This window comes from Trachypithecus francoisi, unplaced genomic scaffold, assembly GCF_009764315.1.
Source record: "Trachypithecus francoisi isolate TF-2019V2 unplaced genomic scaffold, Tfra_2.0 Lachesis_group21, whole genome shotgun sequence".
NCBI classification, from domain to species: Eukaryota; Metazoa; Chordata; class Mammalia; order Primates; family Cercopithecidae; genus Trachypithecus; species Trachypithecus francoisi.
The window spans coordinates 22,861,258-22,888,788 of NW_022681467.1; the positions used below are offsets into that span (position 1 = coordinate 22,861,258).

General features: G+C 47.6%; 2 protein-coding genes and 1 long non-coding RNA gene across 12 annotated transcripts in view; 1 reads left to right on the top strand and 2 right to left on the bottom strand.

Moving 5' to 3' along the window:
- PANK2 (pantothenate kinase 2) overlaps nt 1–4,263 on the bottom strand; it is a 37,231-nt gene extending 32,968 nt beyond the window's left edge. For 4 of the 10 annotated variants that reach the window (XM_033185741.1, XM_033185743.1, XM_033185742.1 and 1 more), the window contains exon 1: nt 2,761–3,347. In XM_033185741.1, the coding sequence (XP_033041632.1) occupies nt 2,761–3,019 (259 nt within the window). In that variant the 5' untranslated portion in view covers nt 3,020–3,347. Of the gene's footprint in view, nt 1–2,557; nt 2,691–2,760; nt 3,356–3,474 lie in introns of those variants that run through there. The other 6 variants (XM_033185749.1, XM_033185746.1, XM_033185748.1 and 3 more) reach the window with 4 other exon arrangements.
- Nucleotides 43–27,531, top strand: LOC117068513. Its single transcript, XR_004431157.1, has 4 exons — nt 43–53; nt 5,396–5,404; nt 20,081–20,086; nt 27,395–27,531. It is a non-coding gene; the product is annotated as an uncharacterized LOC117068513 (long non-coding RNA).
- On the bottom strand, nt 3,057–3,435 carry LOC117068512 (pantothenate kinase 2, mitochondrial-like). Its single transcript, XM_033185758.1, has one exon. The coding sequence runs from the start codon at nt 3,397–3,399 to the stop codon at nt 3,088–3,090; it is 312 nt and encodes a 103-aa protein (XP_033041649.1). The 5' UTR covers nt 3,400–3,435; the 3' UTR covers nt 3,057–3,087.

Below are 27,531 nucleotides of genomic sequence, written 5' to 3' on the forward strand. Positions count from 1 at the left end.
AGATGGCACCATTCCATACCTAACCCTCCCAAAAATATATACGAAAAGATTCAGTCTTAGTTGAATTCTCTCAGAGATAAGACTGAAGTATATTCTTGGAGGGTTCAGCAGTCAACAAACTGCTACTTTTTTTTTTTTTTTTTTTTTTTTGAGGAGTCTCACTGTATCATCCAGGCTGGAGTGCACTGGCACAATTTCGGCTCACTGCAGCCTCCACCTCCCAGGTTCAAATAATTCTCCTGCCTCAGCCTCCTGAGTAGCTGGGATTATAGGCATGCACCACCACACCCAGCTAATTTTTGTATTTTTAGTAGAGATGGGGTTTCACCATGCTGGCCAGACTGGTCTCTGGTCTCAAACTCCTGACCTCAGGTGATCCACCCGCCTTGGCCTCCCAAAGTGCTGGGATTACAGGCGTAAGCCACTGCGCCCAGCCTGCTTCTCCATCTAACAGGGGCACCCCTAGATTATCGTACAGAAGAAACAAATGGAAGGAAGAACAATCAGTATCCTGTTTATTCCTTTAGCAGGTCTCATACCAGAAAGATGGGTTTTCATGATTTAGTAGTCAGAGAAGGCAATGAAGGGAATCATGACAAACATCAAACACCAGAACAAAATAGAAATCCTATAGCACGAATATGCGTCTACTTAGTTCCCTAAAAGAAGTTTCAAAACTACCTTAATTCTCCCCACTCAGTGTAAACCAGTTTTTCTGAGTGTGGTCTTTAAGTCACCTGTATCTGAATATGAGGAGCTTAACCGGGCCCACTGAATCTGCACTTTTACCAGGTCATTCTCATGCTCAATATTTGGAAGTACTTCCACAGTAGCTAAAACTTTTCACCTCAAGTCAGTCAGTCTTGAACAGAAAAGATCAAACTTATGCTTGGTCTTAGAGCAATGAAGAAACAACTAATAGAACGTAAATAATTCCGAAAAACACAGTGGTCCACAGCAAAAGCTATGAAGCCAGCAATTCTGAGTTTACACTTCTATTTCACAATGCACTAGCCATTTGACACTGGGCAATCGTGCCCCAGTTTTCTCATCTGTAAAATGGAATACTACCACCTACCTCAGAGCCACGAGGCTAATGAGTTACCAGAGCTCTTAGAAGACTGCCAGGCCGGGCCCAACGGCTCCCGTCTGTAATCCTAGCACTTTGGGAGGCCGAAGTGGGAAAGTCGCTTGGGACCAGGAGGAATTCAAGACCAGCCTGGGCAACATACGAGATCCCATCTCTATTTTAAAAAAATAAAAATTTAAAAATTAGCCTGGCATAGTGGCATGTGCCTTTAGTCACAGCAATGCAGGAGGCTGAAGCAGGAGGATGGCTTCAGCCCAGGAAGTTAAGGCCACAATGAGCCATGATCATGTCACCGCACTCCAGCCTGGGCAACAGAACAAGACGCTGTCTCAAACTAAAAACCAAAAACAAACCAAAAAAACCCTTGTGGCTAATGGCTGTATTCTTATTTGCTGAATATTTGGAATTTACCTCTATTTCCAACAATGTAATGCAAAACCACGAAGGATCTCATATTTTGCATTGCTTCAAACTCAGGTGCTTTTCAAATAAAACTAGGTGACTGACTCTGAAAATGGCACAGGTTAAGAATCTGTTTTCCAAATCTGTTGCAAGAAGATGGAAAAAGACAAAAGAACTGAAAACTCCCAAAGTTTTCACAGCATCACAGAACTACATTTAATCATCCATATCAGAGAAGATTCAAAAAAGCAGCTGGGTGACTGGGCTAAGGTACAAGACTATCCAATAAAGATCTCACACACATCTTGCCATTTTCCCTCCCTCTCACAATCTGCATTTAAACAAGTCAATTTCCTGAAATAGGAATCTGGCAACACCCACCAAAAAGTCCAACCATATGTAAAACGGCATCATACTGTAAAGCTCATATTACAGTATCAGGACAATTGATACTTTCAACAGCAGCAATGGCTGCCAGGCAGCGGTCCTGAATTGAAGACTTGTAAAGGGGAGAAAATACACAACACAAAAAAAGAAACCTGATAATAAAATGGGGAAACCGATTCCTTGGGAAGAGCGTATGCAACTCCCAAGGCAAAATTCAGAAAGATGTAGTTTTCCCTCAAAACAAAGAACCTTACTGCCCAGAATGCCATAGTTCTGAATCGTGAGTACATGCAAACAAACGGAAGGAAAACGGAGGGGATATGTGGGTGAGAGATGACCTGGATTCTCATGGGAAGAAGGGCAGCCACCTTAGAGGGGCACGGAATACAGTTTTAGGCCTGGTGCAACTCAAGAGGCAGCGACCCATTTTCCAGTAAGCCCGAAATTGTGGAATAAAAGGGACTTAAAATATTAGACAGCAGCTCTTTGGAAGCCCACGGAAAACAAGCATTGAGGATTCAAAGGATGTGGGGGGAGAGGAGGTGGAAATGAGTCAAAAGAAGCCTTCTCGAGGATAAAATCATGTGACCCTCCGGAAAAGAATGCCCAAGGAGCTAAGAAAAGGGAAGACGGGTCCCGGGGAAGAGCTCTCCACTTCAACAAGCGGGAAGTGCATACCAATGGGTGCGGGGGGGCCCCCGCAGGTATCGCTTTCGGAGCACACGAGGCCTCCAGCCGGATGTCAGGCCACGCACTAACGAGCGACCACCGTGCGAGAACAGTGTTCGCGCGCGGGAAAAACAGCGGCGGGGCCGGAAGGGGACAGGGTGGGCCGGAAGGGGGGCAGGGCGGGCCAGGAGGGCGCCCCACGGGACACTTACGCGGCCGCTTTTTCCTCAGGCTTTCGACGCGCTGGCGGGAGACCGAGGTGGGGCCGCTGTAGGAGCCCAGTCGGTCCCTCCTCGCGCCCTCTGCTGAGGCCCCGACAGCGGGTACCGACGCGCTGCTCGCCCGGCGCCGCAGTGGCTCCTGCCGCCGCCCTTCGGGGCCTCCGGCCGCCTGCTCCCCACCCGACGAGACGGAGGTGGCGGAGGCCCTGCCGTGGCGCTCCATGGGCGCGCCGAACCGGCCCGCTCCCATACGCAGCAGCCACCGCTGCCGCCCGAGCAAGCCCCCAGCGTCGAACTCCTCCCCTCCTCCGCGGCAGTCTAGCCGGGGCAGAGGCGCGCCCTCGGCCGGCCGCCTCTTCCGTTGCGCCAACGCGCAGGAAGCCAATCCGACGAGGCTGGGGGCGGCCCAAAGGCCTCGCGTCCAATCGACTCCCTAACTCGAGGAGGATTGACCATGCCCCCGTCCAATGAGAGGCTCCGGTGACAGCGGCGGGGAGAGGCTGGTGGAGGAGGGGGATCCTGGTTCCGCGGAGGAGGAGAAGGCGATGTAGTCCAGAAGAGAGTGATGGCGGCGCCGCCCAATGGACGCGTGGGTGGAAGGGCCCGTGCCTCCTCATCCACCCCAGCCATCTGCCCCCCCACCCCCGTGCATGCCTCTGCCCGTCCCGGGCCGCGGAACTCTCCTGAGACGACCCCAAGTCCCACCCCGCTGCTCCGTGCCGTCCTAGTACCTCGAGCCCTCCTCCAGCCCAGCAATGCTCCCGCAGCGTCTGGCCGCTGGTCGTCGGCAGATGAAAGGCCTTGACGCGGCTGACCTTAGCCTTTGTCCCTCGGCCTGGTTCCGCAGCTGCCGTCGAGGTCGCAGCCCCTCCCCCAGCATGTTTGGGCTAAGCCGCCTCCTTTCCGGCTGCGTTGGAGAGAGAGGTACCAGAAGGAATGAAAGGACTGGGGCTTGTCTCCATGGCAACTGAAAGAAAGAGGTGGGTTATAAATCCTTCGCCACCCTCCTGTGGGGAAGGAGGGGAAGTGGGAGCCGGGAAGCAGAGTTGGCCTTTTGCAGGAGAATCTGGAGCCCCTTTCTGGGTGATGCACTGGGGGACATAGAAGGATTTGGCTGCTGCTTTGGAGCATGGATTTTTTTTTTTTTTTAATCATCTTCCTTTCTTTTTCGGAGAGAAAAATTGGTCACTTCCAGGCCTGAGACCCTGACCCTTCCAAGCATGCCCACTTACCAAAGGCTGCCCAAGTCCGGAAGGATCCCATCCTGTTCTGTACTCCCAGGTCACTTCCTCGCTCCGTCGAGTTTAACTGGACTGTGGGCTAATGAAAAGTGCCTCCCTATTAGCGGGGCGTGGTGGCCCATGCCTATAATCCCAGCTACTTGGGAAGCTGAGGCAGGAAAATCGCTTGAACTCGGGAGACGGAGGTTTGAGTGACCTGAGATTTCGCAGCAAGAACGAAACTCCGTCTCAAAAAAAAAAAAAAAAGTGCGTCCCTGGGGAGACTATAATGTCCCTTGGGCAGTGATCCTTATTCCCCTCTCCCATAATGATTGGTTGTAGCAGGATGAACAAAAAGGTTGAGCTTCACTTGTGCTTGTTGTATAGAATTCTCATGCCCACTCCACGTTAGCTCCCCTCGCTGTAGGACTAGCTCTGGAAATTTTAGCTCCTGCAGGAAGCCAACACAGGTAGATCTACAAGAACCAAAAACAGCTGTAGCTACTCTTCTAAATCTCAGTGCCTGACATTGCCTCTCTTTCTGCCTCCTCTCCACACCCCTCAGAAAATGTGGTCCTCCTTGACCTGAGGGAGCTTCCATCCAAGTCTGTGAGCTCTGATCATCCTGAAGAATCAAAGTATCATCATCCCTTGGCTGGCAAGATGAACTCCAACATCAAAACACTTGAAACAGTAGTATTTTTACACAATTTACCCACTGCCTCTGCATCTCACTTAGTCCTTGCAGTAACATTTGGATGATGAGGCAACTTATCCAGAAACACAAAGCCTAAAGAATGACAGAGCCTGGATTCCTGAGAAATTCAGCTACTGCCTGCCTTATGATAACTAAAAGAAGGCGGCCAGGTGTGGGGTGGCTCATGCCTGTAATCCCAGCACTTTGGAAGGCCGAGGCGTGTGGATCACAAGGTCAGGAGTTCGAGACCAGCCTGGCCAACACAGTGAAACCCCCGTCTCTACCAAAAAAAAAAAAAAAAAATGCACAAAAATTGGTTGGGCGTGGTAGCAGGCGCCTGTAATCCCAGCTACTTAGGAGGCTGAGGCAGGAGAATCACTTGAATCTGGGAGGTGGAGGTTGCAGTGAGCCAAGATTGTGCCACTGTACTCCATCCTGGGAGACAGAGTGGGACTCCGTCTCTAAAATAAATAAGGCACATCATGAGTCTGAGACCACTTCTACAAAAAAATTTAAAAATTAGGCCAGGTGCAGTGACTTACGCCTATAATCCAAGCACTTTGGGAGGCTGAGGCGGGTGGATCACTGGAGGTCAGGAGTTTGAGACAAGCCTGGCCCAACATGGTGAAACCCTATCTCTACTAAAAATACAAAACTTAGCTGGGCCTGGTGGTGCATACCTGTAATCCCACTTACTCCAGAGGCTGAGGCAGGAGAAGTGCTTGAACCTGGGAGGCAGAGGTTGCAGTGAGCCAAGACTGTACTACTGCACTCCAGCCTGGGCAACAGAGTGAGACTCTGCCTCAAAAAAAAAAAAAAAAGGAAAAGAAAATGAAGATGACCAGATAGGCTTCTAGAAGGCTAATGATATTCTGTTTCTTTGATCTGGGTAGGGATTACATGGGTGTGTTCACTTTGTAATATGCTATCAAGACATTTTGTGTACTTTTCTGGGTATTATACTTAAAGAAAACATTTATTTTTTAAAAAATTGAAAAATTGCCTTGGAGCAGAGTAAGGTAAACCTGTGGTTAAGCTTAGATTTCCCCTCCCCACCAAAAAGTAAAATGAGGCTGAGCGCAGTGGCTCACTCCTGTAATCCCAGCACTTTGGGAGGCCGAGGCAGGCAGATCACGAGGTCAGCAGATCGAGACCATCCTGGCTAACACGGTGAAACCCCATCTCTACTACAAATACAAAAAATTAGCTGTGCGTGGTGGTGGTGGGCGCCTCTAGTCCCAGGTACTTGGGAGGCTGAGGCAGGAGAATGGCGTGAACCCGGAGGTGGAGCTTGCAGTAAGCCGAGATTGCGCCACTGCACTCCACCCTGGGCAACAGAGCAAGACTCCGTCTCAAAAAAAAAAAAAGGTGAAATGAACATAACAAGAGGCATCCTTTCTCTGTGGTTATTTGTTTTTTTTTTTTTTTGAGATGGAGTCTCGCTCTGTCGCCTGGGCTGGAGTGCAGTGGCCGGATCCCAGCTCACTGCGAGCTCCGCCTCCCGGGTTTACGGCATCCTCCTGCCTCAGCCTCCCGAGTAGCTGGGACTACAGGCGCCCGCCACCTCGCCCGGCTAGTTTCTGTATTTTTAGTAGAGATGGGGTTTCACCGTGTTAGCCAGGATGGTCTCGATCTCCTGACCTCGTGATTCGCCCATCTCGGCCTCCCAAAGTGCTGGGATTACAGGCTTGAGCCACCGCGCCCGGCCCTCTGTGGTTATTATAGTGAGAACTTACTAAGTTTTTTATCACTCTCTGGTTGTTTACCCCTAGAGCGAAGCCAACTTTCTGGTTGTGTATGCCAGAATAAGTACAAGAGATATGGTAAGCATAGAGCTTCAGAGAAACTAGCCAGATTCTAAAGGAATTACTTGAAAATCAAGAGCCATTTCAATGACAAAACATCATACAAAATACTCATCTACCACATTAGAGGCCTATTGCTAGGTACTTCAGCTTAAACAGTAATAAGTATGTAGGTATTATCCCAGTTTCTGTGAGTCAGGAATTCAGGATTGATTAGCTGGGTGGTTCTGGCTCAGAATCTTTCAAGAGGTTACAGTCCTCTGAAAGTGTAGTGGGCTGGGTTATCCAGTTCCAAGGTGGCTTGCTCATATGGCTGGAAAGTTGGTGCTGGCTGTGGGCAGGAGGCCTCAGCTCACAATGCAGGCCTTCATAGGACTATGTTAGTATCCTTTCAACATGGCAGCAGGCTTTCCCTAGAGCTAGTGACGGATGAGAAAACAAGACAGAAATCGCAATGTCTTTTATGGCCTAGGCTGGGAAGTTATGCTCCATCATCTATGCAATATCCTGTTATCACATAGGTCAGCCCTATTCAGTGTGGGTTGGTACTACACAAGGATATGAATATCAGGAGGAAGATAACCTCTGGAGGCCATCTTGGAGCCCATAGTCCGCCCTCTGCCCCCTAATGATTCACATCTTCATCTCTTCCTACTCTCTAGGAGCCAGGTGACCGACTTCTACTGAGCTTTCTTGCAGCTAAAATAGAGCATCATTAGGAGTAAAAATGAAGATACCATCACAAAGGCCAGGCATGGTGGCTAACGCCTGTAATCCCAACACTTTGGGAGGCCAAGGTGGGCAGATCACCTGAGGTCAGGAGTTCGAGACATGCCTGGACAACATGGTGAAACCCCATCTCCACTAAAAATACAAAAATTAGCCAGGTGTGTTGGCGGACACCTGTAATCCCAGCTACTCAGGAGGCTGAGGCAGGAGAATCACTTGAAACCGGAGGCAGAGGATGCAGTGAGCCAAGACGGCACCACTGAACTTCAGCCTGAGTGACAGAGCAAGACCCCGTCTCAAAAAAAAAAAAAAAAAAAAAAGATATCACAAGATTGTCAGGCACAGAGGCTGAAAGACCAACTTTTTTCTCCTGTCACTGTGCTTCATTGGTGCCGAGGACATGAGGGGTGTAGATCAGGCCTCTTTCAAACACAAGGCCTTTTGTCCAGAGTGTAATGTATGAGGACTTGGAAGACCTTACCTACTTAACTGTCTCTCTCAAAGGACAAAGGTATGAGGGGGTAAAAAAAAAAAAAAAAAAAGGACAAAACTATAAAGAACATGAAGTTCTTAAGCCCCTAGACACTCTTCCAAGGTCTGGCCTGTATCCCAGAGTCCACTGCTGAAAAGGGGCAGAGATGTGTGTTATATGCACACATACATACGCATAGTATAGCTAGCATATGGCATTCTGGTGGCCTCGATGGAGCTCACAGGCAATATGAAAGCGTTGACTGCTTTCACAAAGTCTCCACTTGTCTCAGAAAATAGAGAAAATTCAAGATGAAATACAATGAGTTTAGGACAACTCAGTTTCCTAAATATGGAAGATCCTGTCCCTTCCCAAGTATTGAAAAAGATGAAAATTTTCCCTTAGTTTTCAAGCTCAAGGTCTATCTTATCTTTGACTAAATAGCCCTGATTTGGACTGTTAACTTGCTGGTAACTACTAATAGTCTAGTACTTTTATTTATGTATTTATTTATTTATTTTTGAGATGGAGTCTCTGTTGCCCAGGCTGGAGTGCAATGGCATGATCTTGGCTCACTGCAACCTCCGCCTCCTGGGTTCAAGCGATTCTTCTGACTGAGCCTCCCGAGTAGCTGGGATTACAGGCGCTCACCACCATGCCTGGCTAAATTTTGCACTTTTAGTAGAGGTGGGGTTTTGCTATTTTGGTCAGGGTGGTCTCGAACTCCAACTCAGGTGATCCACTCACCTTGGCCTCCCAAAGTGCTGGGATTACAGGGATGAGCCACTGTACCCAGCCTATTTTTTTCTTTTTAAGAGACATGATCTTGGGACCAGGCATGATGGCCCTTGCTTGTAATCCCAGCACTTTGGGAGGCCAAGGCAGGCGGATCACATGAGTTCAGGAGTTAGAGAACAGCCTGGGCATCGTGGCAAAGCCCCATCTCTACAAAAATACAAAAATTAGGCGTGATGGCACATGCCTGTGGTCCCAGCTACTCAGAAGGCTGAGGTGGGAGGATCGCCTGAACCAGGGAGTAGGAGGTTGCAGTGAACCAAGATGGCACCACTGCACTCCAGCCTAGGACAGAGAGCAAGACCCTGTCTTAAAAAAAAAGAAAAGGATCTCACTCTCACCCAGGCTGGAGTGCAGTGGCATGATCGTAGCTGCTGGCAGCCTCCAACTCCTGTGCTCAAGCGAACTCATGGCTTCAGTCTCCCGAGTAGCCGAGACTATAGGCATAAGTCAGCACATCTGACTCAAGTCTAGTGCTTTAATAGTTGTTACTCAGAAAAGCAAATACATTTGAGAAATACAGGTAAAGTTAAGTGCTACTTAAAGCTTTTAATATACTAATGGGCACAATGAATCTCCAAGGGGAGCCTGGGTATGTAGCCATCTTCTAAATGTAGTTGACCATGGAACACTTTTTTCACAGAGTGGCTTATTCCTCAGAACATAGAAATTCATCTCAGCAGAAATTATTTGCAACTCTGTTATATTGAAGGCAATGAAGATCTGGTTCTTTCTACTTTTTTTTTTTTTTTTTTTTTTGAGACGGAGTCTTGCTCTGTCGCCCAGGCTGGAGTGCAGTGGCCGGATCTCAGCTCACTGCATTCTCCACCTCCCAGGTTCACGCCATTCTCCTGCCTCAGCCTCCCAAGTAGCTGGGACTACAGGCGCCGCCACCTCGCCCAGTTAATTGTTTTTGTATTTTTAGTAGAGACAGGGTTTCACCGTGTTAGCCAGGATGGTCTCGATCTTCTGACCTCGTGATCCACCCGTCTCGGCCTCCCAAAGTGCTGGGATTACAGGCTTGAGCCACCGTGCCCTGCTCTTTCTACTTTGAAAGCTTGATGGCTAGTATTATTTTCACTCCCAAACAAACCTATTTGTAAAAGCATCTCTCTCCCAAAAACAAGGGTCTTCATTTCTCTTAAACAGTTCTACTTCCCCACTTTCCTTAATTCTCCTAACGGTACTGCCATTTCTATTGCTGAGTAACTTGATTCTTCCCCCTTATTTGCCCCTTTCCTTGAATCCAGCACTGTTCAAGAGAAACATAATGCAAACCACATGTGTAACTTAAAATTTTCCAGCAGCCACATTTTAAAAAGTAAAAAAGAAACAATTTTAATATTATATTTTATTTAACCCGATATATCCAAAATATTATCATTTCTACATGTGGCACTAGTCACATTTCAAGTAGTCAATAAATAGCCACAAGTGTCTAGTGGCTATCACAAACAGAAAGCTCTAATTAGTAATTTATTTTAATGGCCTCCTAAATGTTCTGCCTCTAGTCCCTACTCTCCAGGCCCACAGCTCCCAGGGTAATCTTATTAAAGTATTCTTCTGTTTATAATCTCGCCTATGTTGAAAAGGTTTTGGTGGCTTCTTTGCCTACAGAATGAAGTTCAAACAACTTGACATCCAAGGAGCTCCACCGTTTGGTATCTTCCCACTTTTTCTCATTATTTTGCTTGCATAACTGTTCTAAAAAAACAAATCTCACAATTCTTTAGATAAGCCTTATTCTTATGCAGTTTTGGCTCATCCTTCATCTCTACTCTTTTTTTTTTTTTTTTTTAATCCAGAATTTTGCTCTTGTTGCCCAGGCTGGAGTGCAATGGCACAATCTCAGCTCACCACAACCTCTGCCTCCCAGGTTCAAGCAATTCTCCTGCCTTAGCCTCCCAAGTAGCTGAGATTACAGGCATGCACCACCACACCCAGCTAATTTTTGTATTTTTAGTAGAGACGGGGTTTCTCCATGTTGGTCAGGCTGGTCTCGAACTCCCGACCTCAGGTGATCTGCCTGCCTCAGCCTCCCAAAGTGCATCTCTACATCTCTACATAAAATTCCTTCCTGCCACATTTCTGCTTATCAAAATCCAATCCAACTTCTATGGCATGGCCCAAATGATACCTCCTCCTTAAAGTCTTCATTGATTACCAAAGTTCAATGTAAGCCTGATCTTTTTTGTTTTTTTGAGACAGAGTCTCTCTCCATCACCCAGGCTGGAGTGCAGTGGTGCGATCTCAGCTCACTGCAACCTCCATCTCCTGGGTTCAAGTGATTCTCCTTCCTCGGCCTCCCGAGTAGCAGGGACTACAGGTGCTTGCCACCACACCCAGCTAATTTTTGTATTTTTTAGTAGAAACAGGGTTTCACCAGTCTGGTCTTCAACTCCTAACTCAGGTGATCCACCCGCCTCAGCCTCCCACAGTGTTGGGATTACAGGTGTGAGCCTCTGCACCCAGCCAAACCTGACCTTTTATGGTTTTTTGTTTTGTTTTGTTTTGTTTTGTTTTGTTTTTTGAGATAGGGTCTGGCTCAGTTACCCAAGCTAGAGTGCAGTGATGCAATCATGGCTCACTGCAACCTCCACCTCCCCGGCTCAAGTAGTCCTCCTACCTCAGCCACTCGAGTAGCTGGGAGTACAGGTCTATACCACTATACCTGGCTAATTTTGTATTTTTTGAAGAGGCAGGGTTTTACAACATTGCCCAAGGTGGTCTGAAACTCCTGAACTCAAGTGATCTGCCCCCATCAGCCTCCTAAAGTGCTGGGATTATGGTGTGAGCCACCTTGCCCAGCCTTATGTCACTCTCAATGACATTTATCTCATACTTCCTGGTCTTAAGATTCTTGGTGTACACATTGTATAATACCAACTAGATATGAGAGCTATCAGATTAAGACTTTGTGTCAGCCGGGCGCGGTGGCTCAAGCCTGTAATCCCAGCACTTTGGGAGGCCGAGGCGGGCAGATCACGAGGTCAGGAGATCGAGACCATCCTGGCTAACATGGTGAAACCCTGTCTCTACTAAAAAAAATACAAAAAACTAGCCGAGCGAGGTGGCGGGCGCCTGTAGTCCCAGCTACTCGGGAGGCTGAGGCAGGAGAATGGCGTAAACCCAGGAGGCGGAGCTTGCAGTGAGCTGAGATCTGGCCACTGCACTCCAGCCTGGGCGACAGAGCGAGACTCTGTCTCAAAACAAAAAAAAAAGCCGTGCGCGGTGGCTCAAGCCTGTAATCCCAGCACTTTGGGAGGCCGAGACAGGCGGATCACAAGGTCAGGAGATCGAGACCATCCTGGCTAACACAGTGAAACCCCGTCTCTACTAAAAAATACAAAAAACTAGCCGGGCGAGGTGGCAGGCGCCTGTAGTCCCAGCTACTCGGGAGGCTGAGGCAGGAGGATGGCGTAAACCCGGGAGGCGGAGCTTGCAGTGAGCTGAGATCCAGCCACTGCACTCCAGCCCAGGCGACAGAGTGAGACTCCATCTCAAAAAAAAAAAAAAAAGACTTTGTGTCTTTACGTCCCCCAGTGCCTTTCGGAGTGTGAGTGCATATGTGCACACACACCATGTGCTGAGGAATGATTATACTGACAGTACCAAGTTTAGGATCCCTTAAAATACCTGCATCTTAGACAGAGATTGCATTGAGCTGAGATCATGCCACTGCACTCCAGCCTGGGTGAAAGAGCAAAACTCCATCTTCAAAAAAAAAAAAAAAAAAAGGCCAAGTGTGGTGGCTCACACCTGTAATCCCAGCACGTTGGAAGGCCGCGAGACAGGTGGATCACAAGATCAGGAGTTCAAGACCAGCCTAGCCAACTTGGTGAAACCCTGTCTCTACTAAAAATACAAAAAAATTAGCTGGGCGTGGTGGCAGGCGTGTATAATCCCAGCTACTCGGGAGGCTGAGGTAGAGAATTGCTTGAACCCGGGAGGCAGAGGTTGCAGTGAGCGAAGATCACGCCACTGCACTCCAGCCTGGGCGATAGAGCGAGACTCTGTCTCAAAAAACAAACAAAAAAAAACTATGTTTGTGTAGTGGACATATTTGACCTCTACCCAACGTACAACTATTCCTCCTATAGATCATAGACTAGGCCACCACCTTGGAATAGAGACTCACTTCTCAAAGTGTGATGCCACATTCCTCATGGGGGCAAAGAAGCAGGAAAAGTTGGTTTGTGGCCAGGCTTGGTGGCTCACGCCTGTAATCCCAGCGCTTTGGGAAGCCGAGGCAGACGGATCACCTGAGGTCAGGAGTTCGAAACCGGCCTGGCCAACATGGCAAAACCCCATGTCTACTAAAAATACAAAAATTAGCCACGTGTGGTGGCTCAAAAAAAAAAAAAAGTTGGTTTGCACAGAGATCCAAGAGTGAACAGATGAACAGAAGAGAAAAAGCGCTTTGCTAGCTCTCCCAGTCCTGCCTGTTTCTATCCTTTCCTAGGCTGAATACTTTCCTGTCTGGGTTCCATATGTTTCCCCCTGCAACATTAAAATAAGTTTAAGTTTCCCACCCCATATTTTAATCTAGCTTACATTGTCTTCTGTTACTTGGAAACGAGGGTTTTTTTTTGTTTTTTTTTTTGAGATTGAGTCTCGCTCTTTCACCCAGGCTAGAGTGCAGTGGCACAATCTCGGCTCACTGCAAGCTCCGTCTCCTGGGTTCATGCCATTCTCCTGCCTCTGCCTCCCAAGTAGCTGGACTATAGGTGCCCGCCACCGTACCTGGCTAATTTTTTTTTTTTTTTTTTTAGTAGAGACAGAGTTTCACCATGTTAGCCAGGGTAGTCTCGATCTCCTGACCTTGTGATCCGCCCACCTCGGCCTCCCAAAGTGCTGGGATTACTGGCGTGAGCCACCATGCCCAGCCGGAACCAAGAGTCTTAATTAAATAATCATGATGGAGACCAAGCCTACATTTTTAAAGCCACCTAATTCTGGCCTCTCCATGATCCCATACCCTGAGATACAGCTTTCCTACCGTAAGGACTCAGAGCTAATTTAAAGCCTGTAGTGGAGGCTGAGGCTAGAGGATTGATTGAGATAAGGGGTTTGAGTCCAGCCTAGGCAACATAGCAAGACCCAGTCTGTTAAGTAAATTTTTTAGAAAATCAATTTAGTGGCCGGGCGCGGTGGCTCAAGCCTGTAATCCCAGCACTTTGGGAGGCCGAGACGGGCGGATCACGAGGTCAGGAGATCGAGACCATCCTGGCTAACACGGTGAAACCCCGTCTCTACTAAAAATACAAAAACTAGCTGGGCGAGGTGGCGGGCGCCTGTAGTCCCAGCTACTCGGGAGGCTGAGGCAGGAGAATGGCGTAAACCCGGGAGGCGGAGCTTGCAGTGAGCTGAGATCCGGCCACTGCACTCCAGTCCGGGAGACAGAGCGAGACTCCGCCTCAAAAAAAAAAAAAAAAAAAAAAAAAAAAAAAAAAAAAAATCAATTTAGTTTCCAAATGCAATCATATATTAACATTATATTTGATTGCTTTGCCTTTTTTTTTTTTTTTTAGGTGGAGTTTCACTCTTGTGTCCCAGGCTGAAGTACAATGGTGCAATCTCGGCTCACCGCAGCTTCTGCCTCCCAGGTTCAAGCGATTCTCCTGCCTCAGCCTCCTGAGTAGCTGGGATTACAGGCTTGCACTACCACACCCGACTAATTTTGTATTTTTATTAGAGATGGGGTTTCTCCATGTTGGTCAGGCTGATCTCGAACGCCCAACCTCAGGTGATCTGCCTGCCTCAGCCTCCCAAAGTGCTGGGATTACAGGCGTGAGCCACTGTGCCTGGCCCAGGTTTGATTTCTTTAAAAGAATTCTTCACATATGCTATTTACCTTTTTAAACATTATTTTTCTATTTTTGTTTTGTTTTTGAGATGGGGTCTCACCCTGTCACTGAAGCAAGAGCACAATGGCACAGTCACAGCTTACTGCAGCCTCAAACCCCTGGGCTCAAGCGATTCTCCCATTTCAGCCTCCCAAGTACTTGGGGGTACAGGGTACAGGTGTGCACCACCACACCCGACTAATTTTTTTTTTTTTTTAAGAGACAGGTGTCTCACTATGTTGCCCAGGCTGATCTCATAAACTCCTGGTCTCAAGCGATCCTCCCACCTTGGCCTCCCAAAGTGGCTCCCACTTATAAGTGAAAACATTGCAGGTGTGAGTCACTGTGTCTGGCTATTTACTTTTTATTCATCTCATCAAGAGAAGAGAAATTCATAACATTAACTACTTACATTAGGGGATAAAGCCCCTAATGTAATTTTCTTATCAGGTAGTTTCCTCTATGCTTGGTTAACTGGAATTTTTTTTTTGAGGTGGAGTTTTGCTCTTGTTGCCCAGGCTGGAGTGCAGTGACAGGACCTCGGCTCACCGCAACTTCCACCTCCTGGGTTCAAGCAATTCTCCTGCCCCACCCTCCCAGTAGCTGGGATTGCGGCTGTGCACCACGACACCCGGCTACTTTTCTTTATTTTTAGTGGAGACGGGGTTTCGACATGTTGGCCAGTCTAGTCTGTAACTCCTGACCTCAAGTGATCCGCCTGCCTGGGCCTCCAAAAGTGCTGAGATTATAGGCGTGAGTCACCGCACCTGGCCTAACTGGAATATTTCTATAAAGAATCTTCCCTCATCAACTCTTTGTTGTCCTGAAGTACCTCAACCTCAGCCTCCAGAGGAGCTGGAACTACTCAAATAGAAAAGGCAGGATCGATTCTTTCCCTTTACTGACTAGTTTTCAGAATGAGTTGGTTTCCTGGGGCATCCTCTAGAGGTCAGCAACGAATTCTGTTTCTGTTTAGTATTACCATGAACTCATGGATTTTTTTTTTTTTTTTTTTTTTGAGACAGGGTCTTGCTCTGTCGCCCAGGCTGGAGTGCAGGGGTGCAATCTCGGCTCACTGCAACCTCTACCTTCTGGGTTCAAGCGATTTTCCTGCCTCAGCCTCCTGAGTAACTGGGACTACAGGCGTGCGCCACCACGCCCAGCTAATTTTTTCTGTTTTAGTAGAGGGGAGGTTTCATCATGTTGCCCAGGGTGGTCTTGAACACCTGAGCTCATATAGTCTGCCTGCCTTGGCCTCCCAAAGTGCTGGGATTACAGGCATGCACCACCATGCCCGGCTTTTTTTTTTTTTTTTTTTGAGACGAGTCTCACTGTCGCAGGGGCTGGTGTGCATTGGCGGATCTTGGCTTGCTGCAACCTCCGCCTCTCGGGTTCAAGCGATTCTCCTTCCTCGGCCTCCTAAGGAGCTGGGACTACGGGCGCATGCCACCACATCCAGCTAATTTTTGTTGTTTTTTTTGAGACGGAGTCTCTGTTACCCACACTAGAGTGTGGTGACGTAATCTCGGCTCACTGCAAGCTCCGCCTCCCAGGTTCACACCATTCTCCTGCCTCAGCCTCCCGAGTACCTGGGACTACAGGCACCCACCACCACACCTGGCTAATTTTTTGTATTTTTTTTTTTTTAGTAGAGACGGGGTTTCAGACGTGTTAGCCAGGACGGTCTCAATCTCCTGACCTCGTGATCCACCCGCCTCAGCCTCCTGAAGTGCTGAGATTACAGGCGTGAGCCATGGCACCTGGCCTGTATTTTTTTTTTTTAGTAGAGACGGGGGTTTCACTTTTTTGCCCAGGCTGGTCTCGAACTACTGACCTCGTGATCTGCCCACCTCGGCCTCCCAAAGCACGGATTATGGGCGTGAGCCACCACGCCCAGCCAACTCATGGATTTTTAAAACCTATTTGATGAGTTTCAGTCCACTGGAGTCAAGGTCTTTCTTTTTTTTGAAGTGGTGCAATCTCAGCTCACTGCAACCTCTGCCTCCCAGGTTCAAGCGATTCTCCTGCCTCAACCTCCCGAGTAGCTGGGATTACAGGCATGCTCCACCAAGCCCAGCTAATTTTTTTATTTGTAGTAGAGAAGGGATTTCACCATGTTGGCCAGGATGGTCTCGATCTCTTGACCTTGTGATTCATCTGTCTTGGCCTCACAAAGTGCTGGGATTACAGGCATGAGCCACCACACCCAGCTCTCCCTTTCTTTTTTCTTTTTTTTTTTTTTTCTTTTTGAGATGGAGTCTTGCTCTGTCACCAGGCTGGAATGCAGTGGTGCGATCTCGGCTCACTGCAACTTCTGCCTCCCAGGTTCAACATGGCAAAACCCTATCTCTACAAAAAGTACAAAAAATTAGCCAGGCATGGTGGTACGCTCCTCTAGTCTCAGCTACCTGGAAGGCTAAGGTAGGAGGATCAGTTGAGCCCAGGAGGTCAAGGTGGAGGGTGCAGTGAGCCATGATCGTGTCACTGCATCTCAAGCTTCACTTGTTCAGAACTCAGTTCTGGAGTTCCTTCTGAGCTACTGATCCTCTCGCCTGAGCCTCCCAAGTAGCTAGGACAACAAGCATATACCACTGGCTTTTTTTTTGTTTTTGAGGCGGAGCCTAGCTCTGTAGCCCAGGCTGGAGTACAATGGCTCAATCTTGGCTCATGGCACACTCCGCCTCCCGGGTTCTCGCCATTCTCCTGCCTCAGCCTCCCGAGTAGCTGGGACTACAGACACCCGCCACCACGCCCAGCTAGTTTTTTGTATTTTTTTAGTAGAGACAGGGTTTCACCGTGTTAGCCAGGATAGTCTCGATCTCCTGACCTCGTGATCCGCCCGTCTCGGCCTCCCAAAGTGCTGGGATTACAGGCTTGAGCCACCGCGCCTGGCCTGTTTTTTTTTAAACAGTCAGGAGTTCAAGACCAGCCTGGGCAACATGGTGAAACCATGTCTCTACAAAAAATACAAAAATCATGCCTGCAATCCCAACACTTTGGGAGGCCGAGACAGGCGGATCACAAGGTCGGGACATTGAGACCATCCTGGCTAACACAGTGAAACCCTGTCTCTACTAAAAATACAAAAAATTAGCCGAGTGTGGTGGCGGGTGCCTGTAGTCCCAGCTACTTGGGAGGCTGAGGCAGGAGAATGGCATGAACCCAGGAGGCAGAGCTTGCAGTGAGCCGAGATCACACCACTGCACTCCAGCCTGGGCGACAGAGCAAGACTCAGTCTCAGAAAAGAAAAAAAAAAAAGCCGGGCATGGTAGCTCATGCCTGTAATTTCAGCACTTTGGGAGGCCAAGGCGGGCGAATCACGAGGTCAGGAGTTGGAGACCAGCCTGACCAACATGGTGAAACCCCGTCTCTACTAAAAAATACAAAAATTAACCAGGCGTGGTGGCGTGAACCTGTAATCCCAACTACTTGGGAGGCTGAGTCGGGAGCATTGCTTGAACCGGGCAGGCGGAGGTTGTGGTGAGCTGAGATTGCGCCACTGCACTCCAGCCTAGGCAACAAGAGCGAAACTCCGTCTCAAAAACAAACAAACAGAAAAATTAGCCAGGCATGATGGTGTGGGCCTGTAGTCGCCAGCCAGCTACTTGGCAGGGCTGAGAGTCAGGAGGATCACCTGATCCCAGGAGGTAGAGATTGCAGTGAGCTGTGTTCAAGCCACTGCACTCCAGCCTGGGCGACAGAGTGAGACCCTATCTCAAAAAAAATAAAAGAAAATGCAAGTTCTGACAACATTCACTACTTATTTGCTTTATCATTAAATAAACAGATAACAGTTTCAGGATAAATATATCAATATTATTACTAACAATGTGATTGCTGAATACTGTTTAAGATTTTCTTTGCAGTTCCTTTTATCCTTGGGATATATTGCACTGGAATAAAAGACCAGAATTGTTGTGTTTTATTATTTTTTTAAACTTTTATTTTAGGTTCAGGGGTACATGTGCAGGTTTGTTATACAGATAAATTGCATGTCACGGGGGTTTGGTTTACAGATTTGATCACCCAGCTATTAAGCATATTACCAGATAGGTCATTTTTTAATCCTTCCCTCCTCACACTCTCCACCCTGAAGCAGGCCCTGGTGTCTGTTGTTCCTTTCTTTGTGTCCATGTGTACTCAATGTTTAGCCCTCCTTATAAGTGAGAACATTTGGTATTTGGTTTTCGGTTCCTGCATTAGTTCCCTTAGGATAATGGCCTCCAGCTGCATCCATGTTGCTGCAAAGGACAAGATCTCATTGCTGTTTATAGCTGTGTAGTATTCCATGGTGTATTTGTACCATATTTTCTTTATCCAGTCTACTGTTGATGGGCATTTAGGTTGATTCCATGTCTTTGCTATTGTGAATAGTGCTGTGATGAACTGTATCTTTATGGCAGAATGATTTATATTCCTTTGGGTCTAGACCCAGCAGTGAGGTTGCTGGGTCAAACTGTAATTCTGTTTTAAGTTCTCTGAGAAATCACAGCACTGCTCTCCACAATGGCTGAACTAATTTATATTCCCACCAGCAGTGTATAAGTGTTCCATTTTCTCTGCAACCTCACCAGGATGTTATTTTTTGACTTTTTTTTTTTTTTTTGAGGCGGAGTCTCGCTCTGTCGCCCGGACTGGAGTGCAGTGGCCAGATCTCAGCTCACTGCAAGCTCCGCCTCCCGGGTTTATGCCATTCTCCTGCCTCAGCCTCCTGAGTAGCTGGGACTACAGGCGCCCGCCACCTCGCCCGGCTCGTTTTTGTATTTTTAGTAGAGATGGGGTTTCACCGTGTTAGGCAGGATGGTCTCGATCTCCTGACCTCGTGATCCACCCATCTCGGCCTCCCAAAGTGCTGGGATTACAGGCTTGAGCCACCGCGCCCGGCCATTTTTTGACTTTTTAATCTTAATAGCCACAAAATTGTTGTGTTTTAAAGTCATTTGGGCCAGGCGCAGTGGCTCCTACCTATAATCCCAGCACTTTGGGAGGCCAAGGTGGGCAGATCACTTGGAGTCAGGAGTTTGAGACCAGCTTGGCCAGCATGGGGAAATCCCATCTCTACTAAAAATACAAAAATTAGTCAGGTGTGGTGGTGGGCACCTGTAATCCCAGATACTCGGGAGGCTGAGGCAGGATAATTACTTGAACCAGGAAGGCGGAGGTTGCAGTGAGCCACGATCGCACCACTGCACTCCAGCCTGGGCGACAGAGCAAGACTCCGTGTCAGAAAAAATATATATAATAAAGTCATTTGAAATAATTCCTCTTAGGCTGGACATAGTGGCTCATACCTGTAATCCCAGCACTTCGGGAGGCCAAGGTGGGCGGATCACCTGAGGTCAGGAGTTCGAGACCAGCCTGGCCAACATGTTGAAACCCCATCTCTACTAAAAATACCAAAAAAAAAAAAAAAGCCGGGTGTGGTGGCACGTGCCTGTAATCCCAGCTACTCAGGAGGCTGAGGCAGAAGAATTGCTTCAACCTGGGAGATGGAGCTTGCAGTGAGCCGAGATCGCGCCACTGCACTCCAGCCTGGGTGACAGAGCAAGACTCCGTCTCAAAAAAAAAAAAAAAAAGAAAGAAAGAAAGAATTCCTCTTTATAAAGGTCAGCCATCAACTCAATATACAGCTGAGTCCTATTTTGTTTTTCATTTTGATTCAATTTTTAATGATTTTATTTAATTGTCATATAATTAGGTAAAATACCATGGTCCAATGTCAAATCTACAAAACAAGTTAGGTTCAGAGAAGTGTAGCTTTCATCCTTGAACCCTCCACTCTGCACCCTCCCTCTTCCTTTCTACAGGTAATTATTTTTTAAACCAGTTTTTGGTTTACCCTCCCATAAAACAGACTTCAGTCTCAACTCTTTTAAGTGGTACTCCTGGCTAAGATTTATTACAAGAAAAAGATACAAAGCAAAGTCAGCAAAGAGAAAAGCCACACTGGGGAGTCAAGAGGAAACCAGTCCCAAACTTCCAAGAATCCTCTCCCATAGAGTCACATAGGACACCAAGCACCAACTCAAATAAAAGATGTATTTGTTCTGAAGTAAAAGACTATATATACATACACACACACACACTTTTTTTTTCTTTCTTTTTTTTTTTTTTGAGACAGAGTCTTGCTTTGTTGCCCAGGCTGGAGTGTAGTGGCACGATCTCGGCTCACTGCAACCTCCACCTTCCAGGTTCAAGTGATTTTCAAGCGATTCTCCTGCTCCAGCCTCCCGAGTAACTGGGACTACAGGTGTGTACCACCATGCCCAGCTACTTTTTTGTATTTTTAGTAGAGACAGGGTTTCCCCATGTTGGCCAGGATGGTCTCAATCTCCTGACCTTGTAATCTGCCCACCCTGGCCTCCCAAAGTGCTGAGATTACAGGCATGAACCACTGCCCAGCCCAAAGATTCTATATTATATATACAGTTTTCCACTTTTTTTTCCTCTTATCTAAACATCATGGAGTTCATGCCATAGCAGTATAGAGATACTCATTTCTATTCACAGCTGCGTAGCACTCCAGTGTAGATGTGCCTTGGTTTATTGCCAATGTCCTGTAGATGGACACCTGAGTTATTTCCAGGCTTTTGCTATTTATAAAGTATGCTATAATGACTAGCCTTGTACATATATCTTTATTTTTGCCAGTATTATCTTTGGCTTAGACTACTAGAAATGGAATTGCTGGGTCAAAAAACACATGCATATGTCATTTTGTAGGACAGAATCAAATTCTCCTGAAGAAGACAGCTGCTATAATGGTGCTTCCAGTGGTTCCTACTTCTGGGTAAATTGCCCCTTGACTGCAATTTACAGAAGTGATGGGGCTGGATGCGGAGGCTCATGCCTGTAATCCTAGCACTTTGGGAGGCCCAGGCAGGAGGATCACTTGAGCCCAGCAGTCTGAGACTAACGTAGGCAACACAGCGAGACCTCATCTCTACTAAACATCATTAAAGTTAGCCAGGCATGGTAGCGTGTGCCTCTGGTCCCAGCGACTCAGGAGGCTGAGGTAGGAGGATTGCTTGAGCCCAGGAGTTTGAGGCTGCAGTGAGCCATTCTACTCCACTCTACTCCAACCTGGGCCATAGAGCACGCCCTTGTCTTTTAAAAAAAAAAAAAAGTGTTAGGCTGTCACTTTTAAGATTAAGTACCAATGGACTGTGACTTCTGTTTTGCTCTCACACATTATCTGTCTGAGAGCTGGGAGCTCGTCTTTAAGTAGAAACCCACCCATCCCCAGGGAGAAGGCAGGAGGGAAAACGCAGAGAGGTCACAGATAAGCCCCCTGATTCTGTTGATCTTCACTGCAGTAGCTTCTCATTACAAGCAGGCATCTGGCCACTGTAGACCATTATAACTAGTTCTAGAAGTAATAATAGCAGATTTACTGTACAGAAGTGTCTATGGGCTCACAATTCTAAGGACATCATCGTGACAGCAAGTAGGAAAAAAAATTATTTCACCAAGTACCAGTTTCTCTCTTCTCCAATTCCTTTGGATACGCCTCCTGCAAGAGGCCGATTTCCAGCTGTTTGTGGTAATGAAAGGGTTTTTCTTATGTTAAATACAAGTGAAGTGATTAACTAGAAGATAGCGTCTGATTGCGAGGAAATCAGTGATTCAGATGGTATGGGAATGGCACCTGGGGATGGAGGACGAGGGACAGAGGTGGAGGAAGCTGGTGCAGCCTAGCCTGCCTTGTTCCAGGGACACCCAAGGGCAGAGGGACTGAGCTCTAGGGGAGGACAGATTTGACATAACTGGTCCAGCTTCATAGTTTACAGGTGCTGGAGGATAAGGAAAGTGGGAGCTAGCTGCAGACGCCGGACAAGAACCCAGGGCTTCCCTTCTTCATTTTGCCTGCCCTGCGACTTCCACCCTTCCTACCCCTCCACCTCCCTTCTGTCTGTCACTGCCTTTTACAGCATTTACATTACACTTCAGCAAAAAGTTGTGGTTTTGTTTTTTTAAAATAAAAACAGCACTGAAGAAGTAGAAGGAAGGTATTCAGGGTTTTTATTTTTATTTTTGAGTCTGGGTCTCGCTCTGTCACCCAGGCTGGAGTACAGTGGTGCGATCATAGCTTACTGTAGCCTCGACCTCCTGGGCTCAAAGATCCTCACACCTCAGCCTTCCAAGTATTTGGGACTACAGGCACATATCATCATGCCTGGCTGAATTAATTATTTTATTTTAAGAGATGTGGTCTAGCTATGTTACCCAGGCTGGTCTCAAACTCCTGGCTTCTAGCAATCCTCCCACTTCAGTCTCCTGAATCACTGGGATTACAGGCTGGGGCCATCATGCCCAGTTCTAGGTTTTTAAAATGTAGGCAAGGAGGTCAGCATTTACACAAAAGCAGGGTTTGAAGTAAGCCATAGAAATTTAGGAAGCTTAATAAAGAGAGGGGTCTAATCAAGGTTTCCTGTAGGACATGGGCTTTAAATTAGGCCTTAAAGAACAAAGAATGTTTGTGGGTGTAGTAAGCAATGACTTGGAGCAGCGCTCGCTAGCCATTGGGCTCACCCTCACAGGCAGGCACCACTGACCCCAGGGGGGTGTAGGCAGCTGGAGGAAGTGCTATGTGTCCCCCATTCCAGTGATGGCGGCCCCTCTCAGAGTCAATACCCTTCCTTTCAAGAGACTGAACATACAACCAGACAATGGCCAGGCCACATATGACAATAGACCCTGACCAGAAACCCATAACCTGCCTGGGAAGCCAAGGAAGCCAAACCACAGCCTCAGCAGCAATCGGATCCAGAACAGTCTGAATTTAGTGGCTGCCAGCTTCTTCTCAATCCCCAGCCACCACACCCCCTCTTCCAACTCCAGACCAACCAGAGAAAGCCAAATATACGCCCCCAACCAGCTAAAGATGACCCTCCACAGTTAGTCCGCTCTGTCCCCATGGCTAGTCCACTCTGTCCCCATGCAACAATCTCCAATCACAGTACACCCAAAGCCTTCCCTTTTTTTCCACTATTAACATTTCCCAGTCCCTGCCTGCCTTTGACCCCTGCCAAATACAGGCAATCATGGCTGACTCCTTTGCAGACTTGGGCTAAACGGCCTCTCTGCTCTTGTTTAGGTGGTCTTTATTTCCACATCTCCAACAGGGAGTCTGGACACAAACTGACAATACTCATGAAATCAACACCCAGATGAGGAGGTAGACCAGCACTCCAGGATGCCCCTCCGCAGTATCCCTCCCGTTAACTGTTCTCCTGGTTTCTAACACCATGGATCAGTTTTGCTTATTTCTGTACGTTTTGTAGGAACAGAATCATACAATGAATACTTTCTTGATGGTGAGGAATCTGACCTCTTTTGCTTGACCTCATGTCTGTTAAATTTATCCATATTGCTGTACATAGCAGTATTTTCATTCATATTCGTTGTTGTACAGTAGTATTCAACCCTGTGACTTCACTGCAACTTCAACTGTGGATGGACATTTGGGTTGGTAGATGGACATTTGGGTTGTTTTGGAGTTTGGGGCTACAGTCAGTGTGGTGGTTAGAAACATTCTTGCCAATGTCTCAGTGGACGTAGCTCTTGTTTGTGTGGTGTACACACCCAGGAGTGGAACTGCTGGATCACAGTTTATATGTATGTTTGGCTTTTGGTAGATACTGCCAGTTTTCCAACAGGGTCACACCAACTTGGTCCATTCAGGCTACAATGAAACACCTTAGCCTGGGTAATTTGTAAACAACAAAAAATTATTTCTCACAGTTCTAGAGGCTGGGAAGTCCAAGATCAAGGTGCCAGCAGATCCAGTGTCCAGGGCGGGCTCTCTGCTTCAGAGATACAGCGCCTTCTGACTGCATCCTCACATGGTGGAAGTGACAGAGGACTTCCTCACGCCTCTTTTATAAGGTGCTAACCCCATTCATGATCTCCACTCTCGTGACCTAACCACCTCCCAAAGGCCCCACATCTTTATTTCATTTTATTATTTTTTTGAGATGGAGTCTCACAGTGTCACCCACGCTGGAGTGCAGTGGTGCGATCCCGGCTCACTGCAATCTCCACCTCCTGGGTTCAAGCGATTCTCCTGCCTCAGCCTCCGAGTGGCTGGGATTACAGATGTACACCGCCACACCTGGCTAATTTTTGTATTTTTAGTAGAGACAGGGTTTTACCATGTTGGCCAGGCTGATCTCAGACTCCTGGCTTCAAGTGATCTGCCCCCCGCCAGCTTCCCAAAGTGCTAGGATTATAATCACAAGCCACCATGCCCAGCCCCAAAGGCCCACCTCTTAATGCTATCACTTTGGGGGTTAGGTTTCAACATATGAATTCAAAGGGGACACATACAGTCAGACCACAGCACTGACTCAGATTCCCTGCAGAACCATTGAGAGTTTCCTTTCCTCCATATTTTCGTCAACATTTTGTCAGATTTACTCTCTATAGGCTCTAAGTATTACTCCTCCTCCCCTGATTTAGTTATTATAAACAGTACATAACTGATCAGATTAACACCTGTCCCCTTGCCACCCCTAATGTCTGCCCCCGTTCATGTTCCAGGAACACTCCATTAGACTACCCCCTACTGTATTGGTGGGTGGTGGGAGGGGGCCCATCGGGTGGGGTCTTTGCTGTATTATTATGTGCCACTGAGGCCTATCCCAATGCTCTGCACATGCAGATGCAAATATCTGTTGTATGATTATATAAAAGAATGATGTGAAAGCCTGTTTGTCTGCACCACACCTCATGAACGTCCCCAACCACTTGAAGGCACTCATAGTGTCTTAATCATCTTAGGCCTTCAATCTGGCATAGGGAACTCCTTTAATAAACAATGTCTGCTAAGCCAAGTGGCTTCCTGAGGCCTGGCATTTTAGGCTGTGTCCCCTGCCCCACCTCACCCAGCCTTGGGGCATTGAGCCTGGCTGGGCACACACATGATAGTTGTAATCATATTGTCACAACATCCCTGAGACTACATTAATTACATATTGAGTGTTATAGTACTATTATAGCAGGTGGCAGATCTTGGCATACTGGGCAGGGATGTGTTGGTGTGAAAATCTTTATGTATTTTAGAGACAGGGTCTCCCTGTGTTGCCCAGGCTGAAGTGCAGTGGTGCCATCATAGCTCACTGTAACTTCAAACTCTTGTGCTCAAGTGATCCTCCCACCTCAGCCTCCTGAGTAGCTGGAACTATAGGCACGTATCACCACACCAAGCTAATTTTTAAATTTTTTGTAGAGATAGAGTCTAGCTGTTACCCACACTGGTTTTGAACTCCTGAACTCAAGCAGTCCTTCTGCCTTGGTCTCCTAAAGTGCTGGGATTACAGGTGTGATCCACCACGTCCAGCCAAAATCTCACTTTAAGTGGGGTCCCTAACTCCAGACAGGTGACAGGCTGTGATTCACAGACATAAAGAGCATCCAGCCTGGGGCCCCAGGGCTAGAGTTTTCCCTCACATTGTCCCCCGGGTCCTTCATCCCTCCTAATCTTGCAAACCAGCTGTCAATTGGGTTGCGATGGTATAGCTTTCATAGGGTCATTGTGGGGATGAAATGAGTTAATATATGTAAAGCACTTAGCGTAATGCCTGGCAGACAGTAAGGTATGGAGTACCTTGTAATCCTTATTATTGCTGTTGCTGTTAGCAACAGAGTGAGGAATGCTGGGAGTGACCATGCCCAGCACCAAATGAGGCCTTCATAGCCTTGGGCTAAAGGAAAAAGAGTAGAAAGGTGAACACAGGGAGAGGAATCAATTTCAACCCAGATGCATTAGACCAAGGACTCTGGACTCACTTTCCCTGGAGGTGGGGGTGCTATCTGCTGCTTAATGGAGCATCATGGAAAACGTGGGTCTCAAGGCCTGAAGGACTCCATTCCTAAGAGATGGAAGCAGGAGACATGCTCCAGAGTTTGAATCTTGCCCAGTACGGGGATTTCTGCCTTCTGGAAGGGCTCTGTCAGGGCCTAGTGGAAGCCCTTGCCTCAGTGGGGCAGACTGCTGCTGGACACACCTATCATTCATCATCACCTCTCTGGGACAGTAGTAGCAGCCAGGCACCTCCAAAGAGCTTGACAACAGAGGAACCCACTTCAGCCCCTCCTCCTAAGACAGGATCCAGCGCTACTTCAGCTCTGAATTGGTTCAAGGAGAGAGACATCATCCACAGAGGCCACAAAACCAAGAGGTGGATGCCTCATTGTTACTTCATGCTGCCTGGGAGCAAAGAGAGGGCGTTAGGCACAAAATCCTCCAGACAGACGTCTGCCCCTTGGCTTTCTCAACCCTTCACTCTCCAACTTCTATAAAGAACCTGTACAGTGGCGAGGCACCGTGGCTCACACCTGTAATCCCAGCATTTTGGGAGGCTGATGCGGGCAGATCACTTGAGGTCAGGAGTTTGAGACCAGCCTGGCCAACATGGTGAAACCCCATCTCTAACAAAAATACGAAAATTAGCCAGGTGTGGTGGCGGGCACCTCTAATTCCAGCTACTTGGGAGGCTGAAGCAGGAGAATCACTTGAACCCGGGAGGCGGAGGTTGCAGTGAGCCAAAGTTGTGCCACTGCACTCCAGCCTGGGCAACAGAGCAACACTCCATCTCAAAAAAAAAAAAAAAAAAGTTAAAAAAAAAAAAAACCTGTGCAGAATGAGGGGAAGCAGGCAGGGGTGAACAAGATGGCCATGAATTGATAATTACTGAAGTTGGGTGATGGGCTCATGGAGATTTGTTACTCTACTCTCTCTACTTTTTTGGGTTTGAAAGTTCACAATAAATAATGTTGCTCAAAGGAACTATTAATAATTTGAGGCCAGTCAGGGAAAAGAGCATCTCCTAGATTTTTTTTTTTTTTTTTTTTTGGTAGAGATAGGGTCTTGCTTTATTGCCCAGGCTTGTCTCAAACTCCTGGCTTCAAAGGATCCTCCCACCTTGGCTTCCCAAAGTGCTGGGATTACAGGCATGAGCCACCACATCCAGCCTCCCTCATCTTTGACTAAAGTCTCATAAATCTGAGAATATCTAGCAAGGAATTAAGGTGAGGGTGTGGCACTGTTCTGGCTTCAGTCTGACACCAGGCAGAGTGCACGCATTCTTCCCAGGGGGAAAGAAGCAGTGACAGGTCTTGGGCTTTGAGGAAAATGATTCAGCAGGAGAAAGAAGGTGGAGAGGGGCTAATATGAAGATACCATTGCTGCAGGTGG

What these genes read in the sequence shown, in the direction of transcription:
- LOC117068512 (XM_033185758.1), bottom strand. Translation starts at nt 3,399, where the DNA reads ATGGCTGGGGTGGATGAGGAGGCACGGGCCCTTCCACCCACGCGTCCA.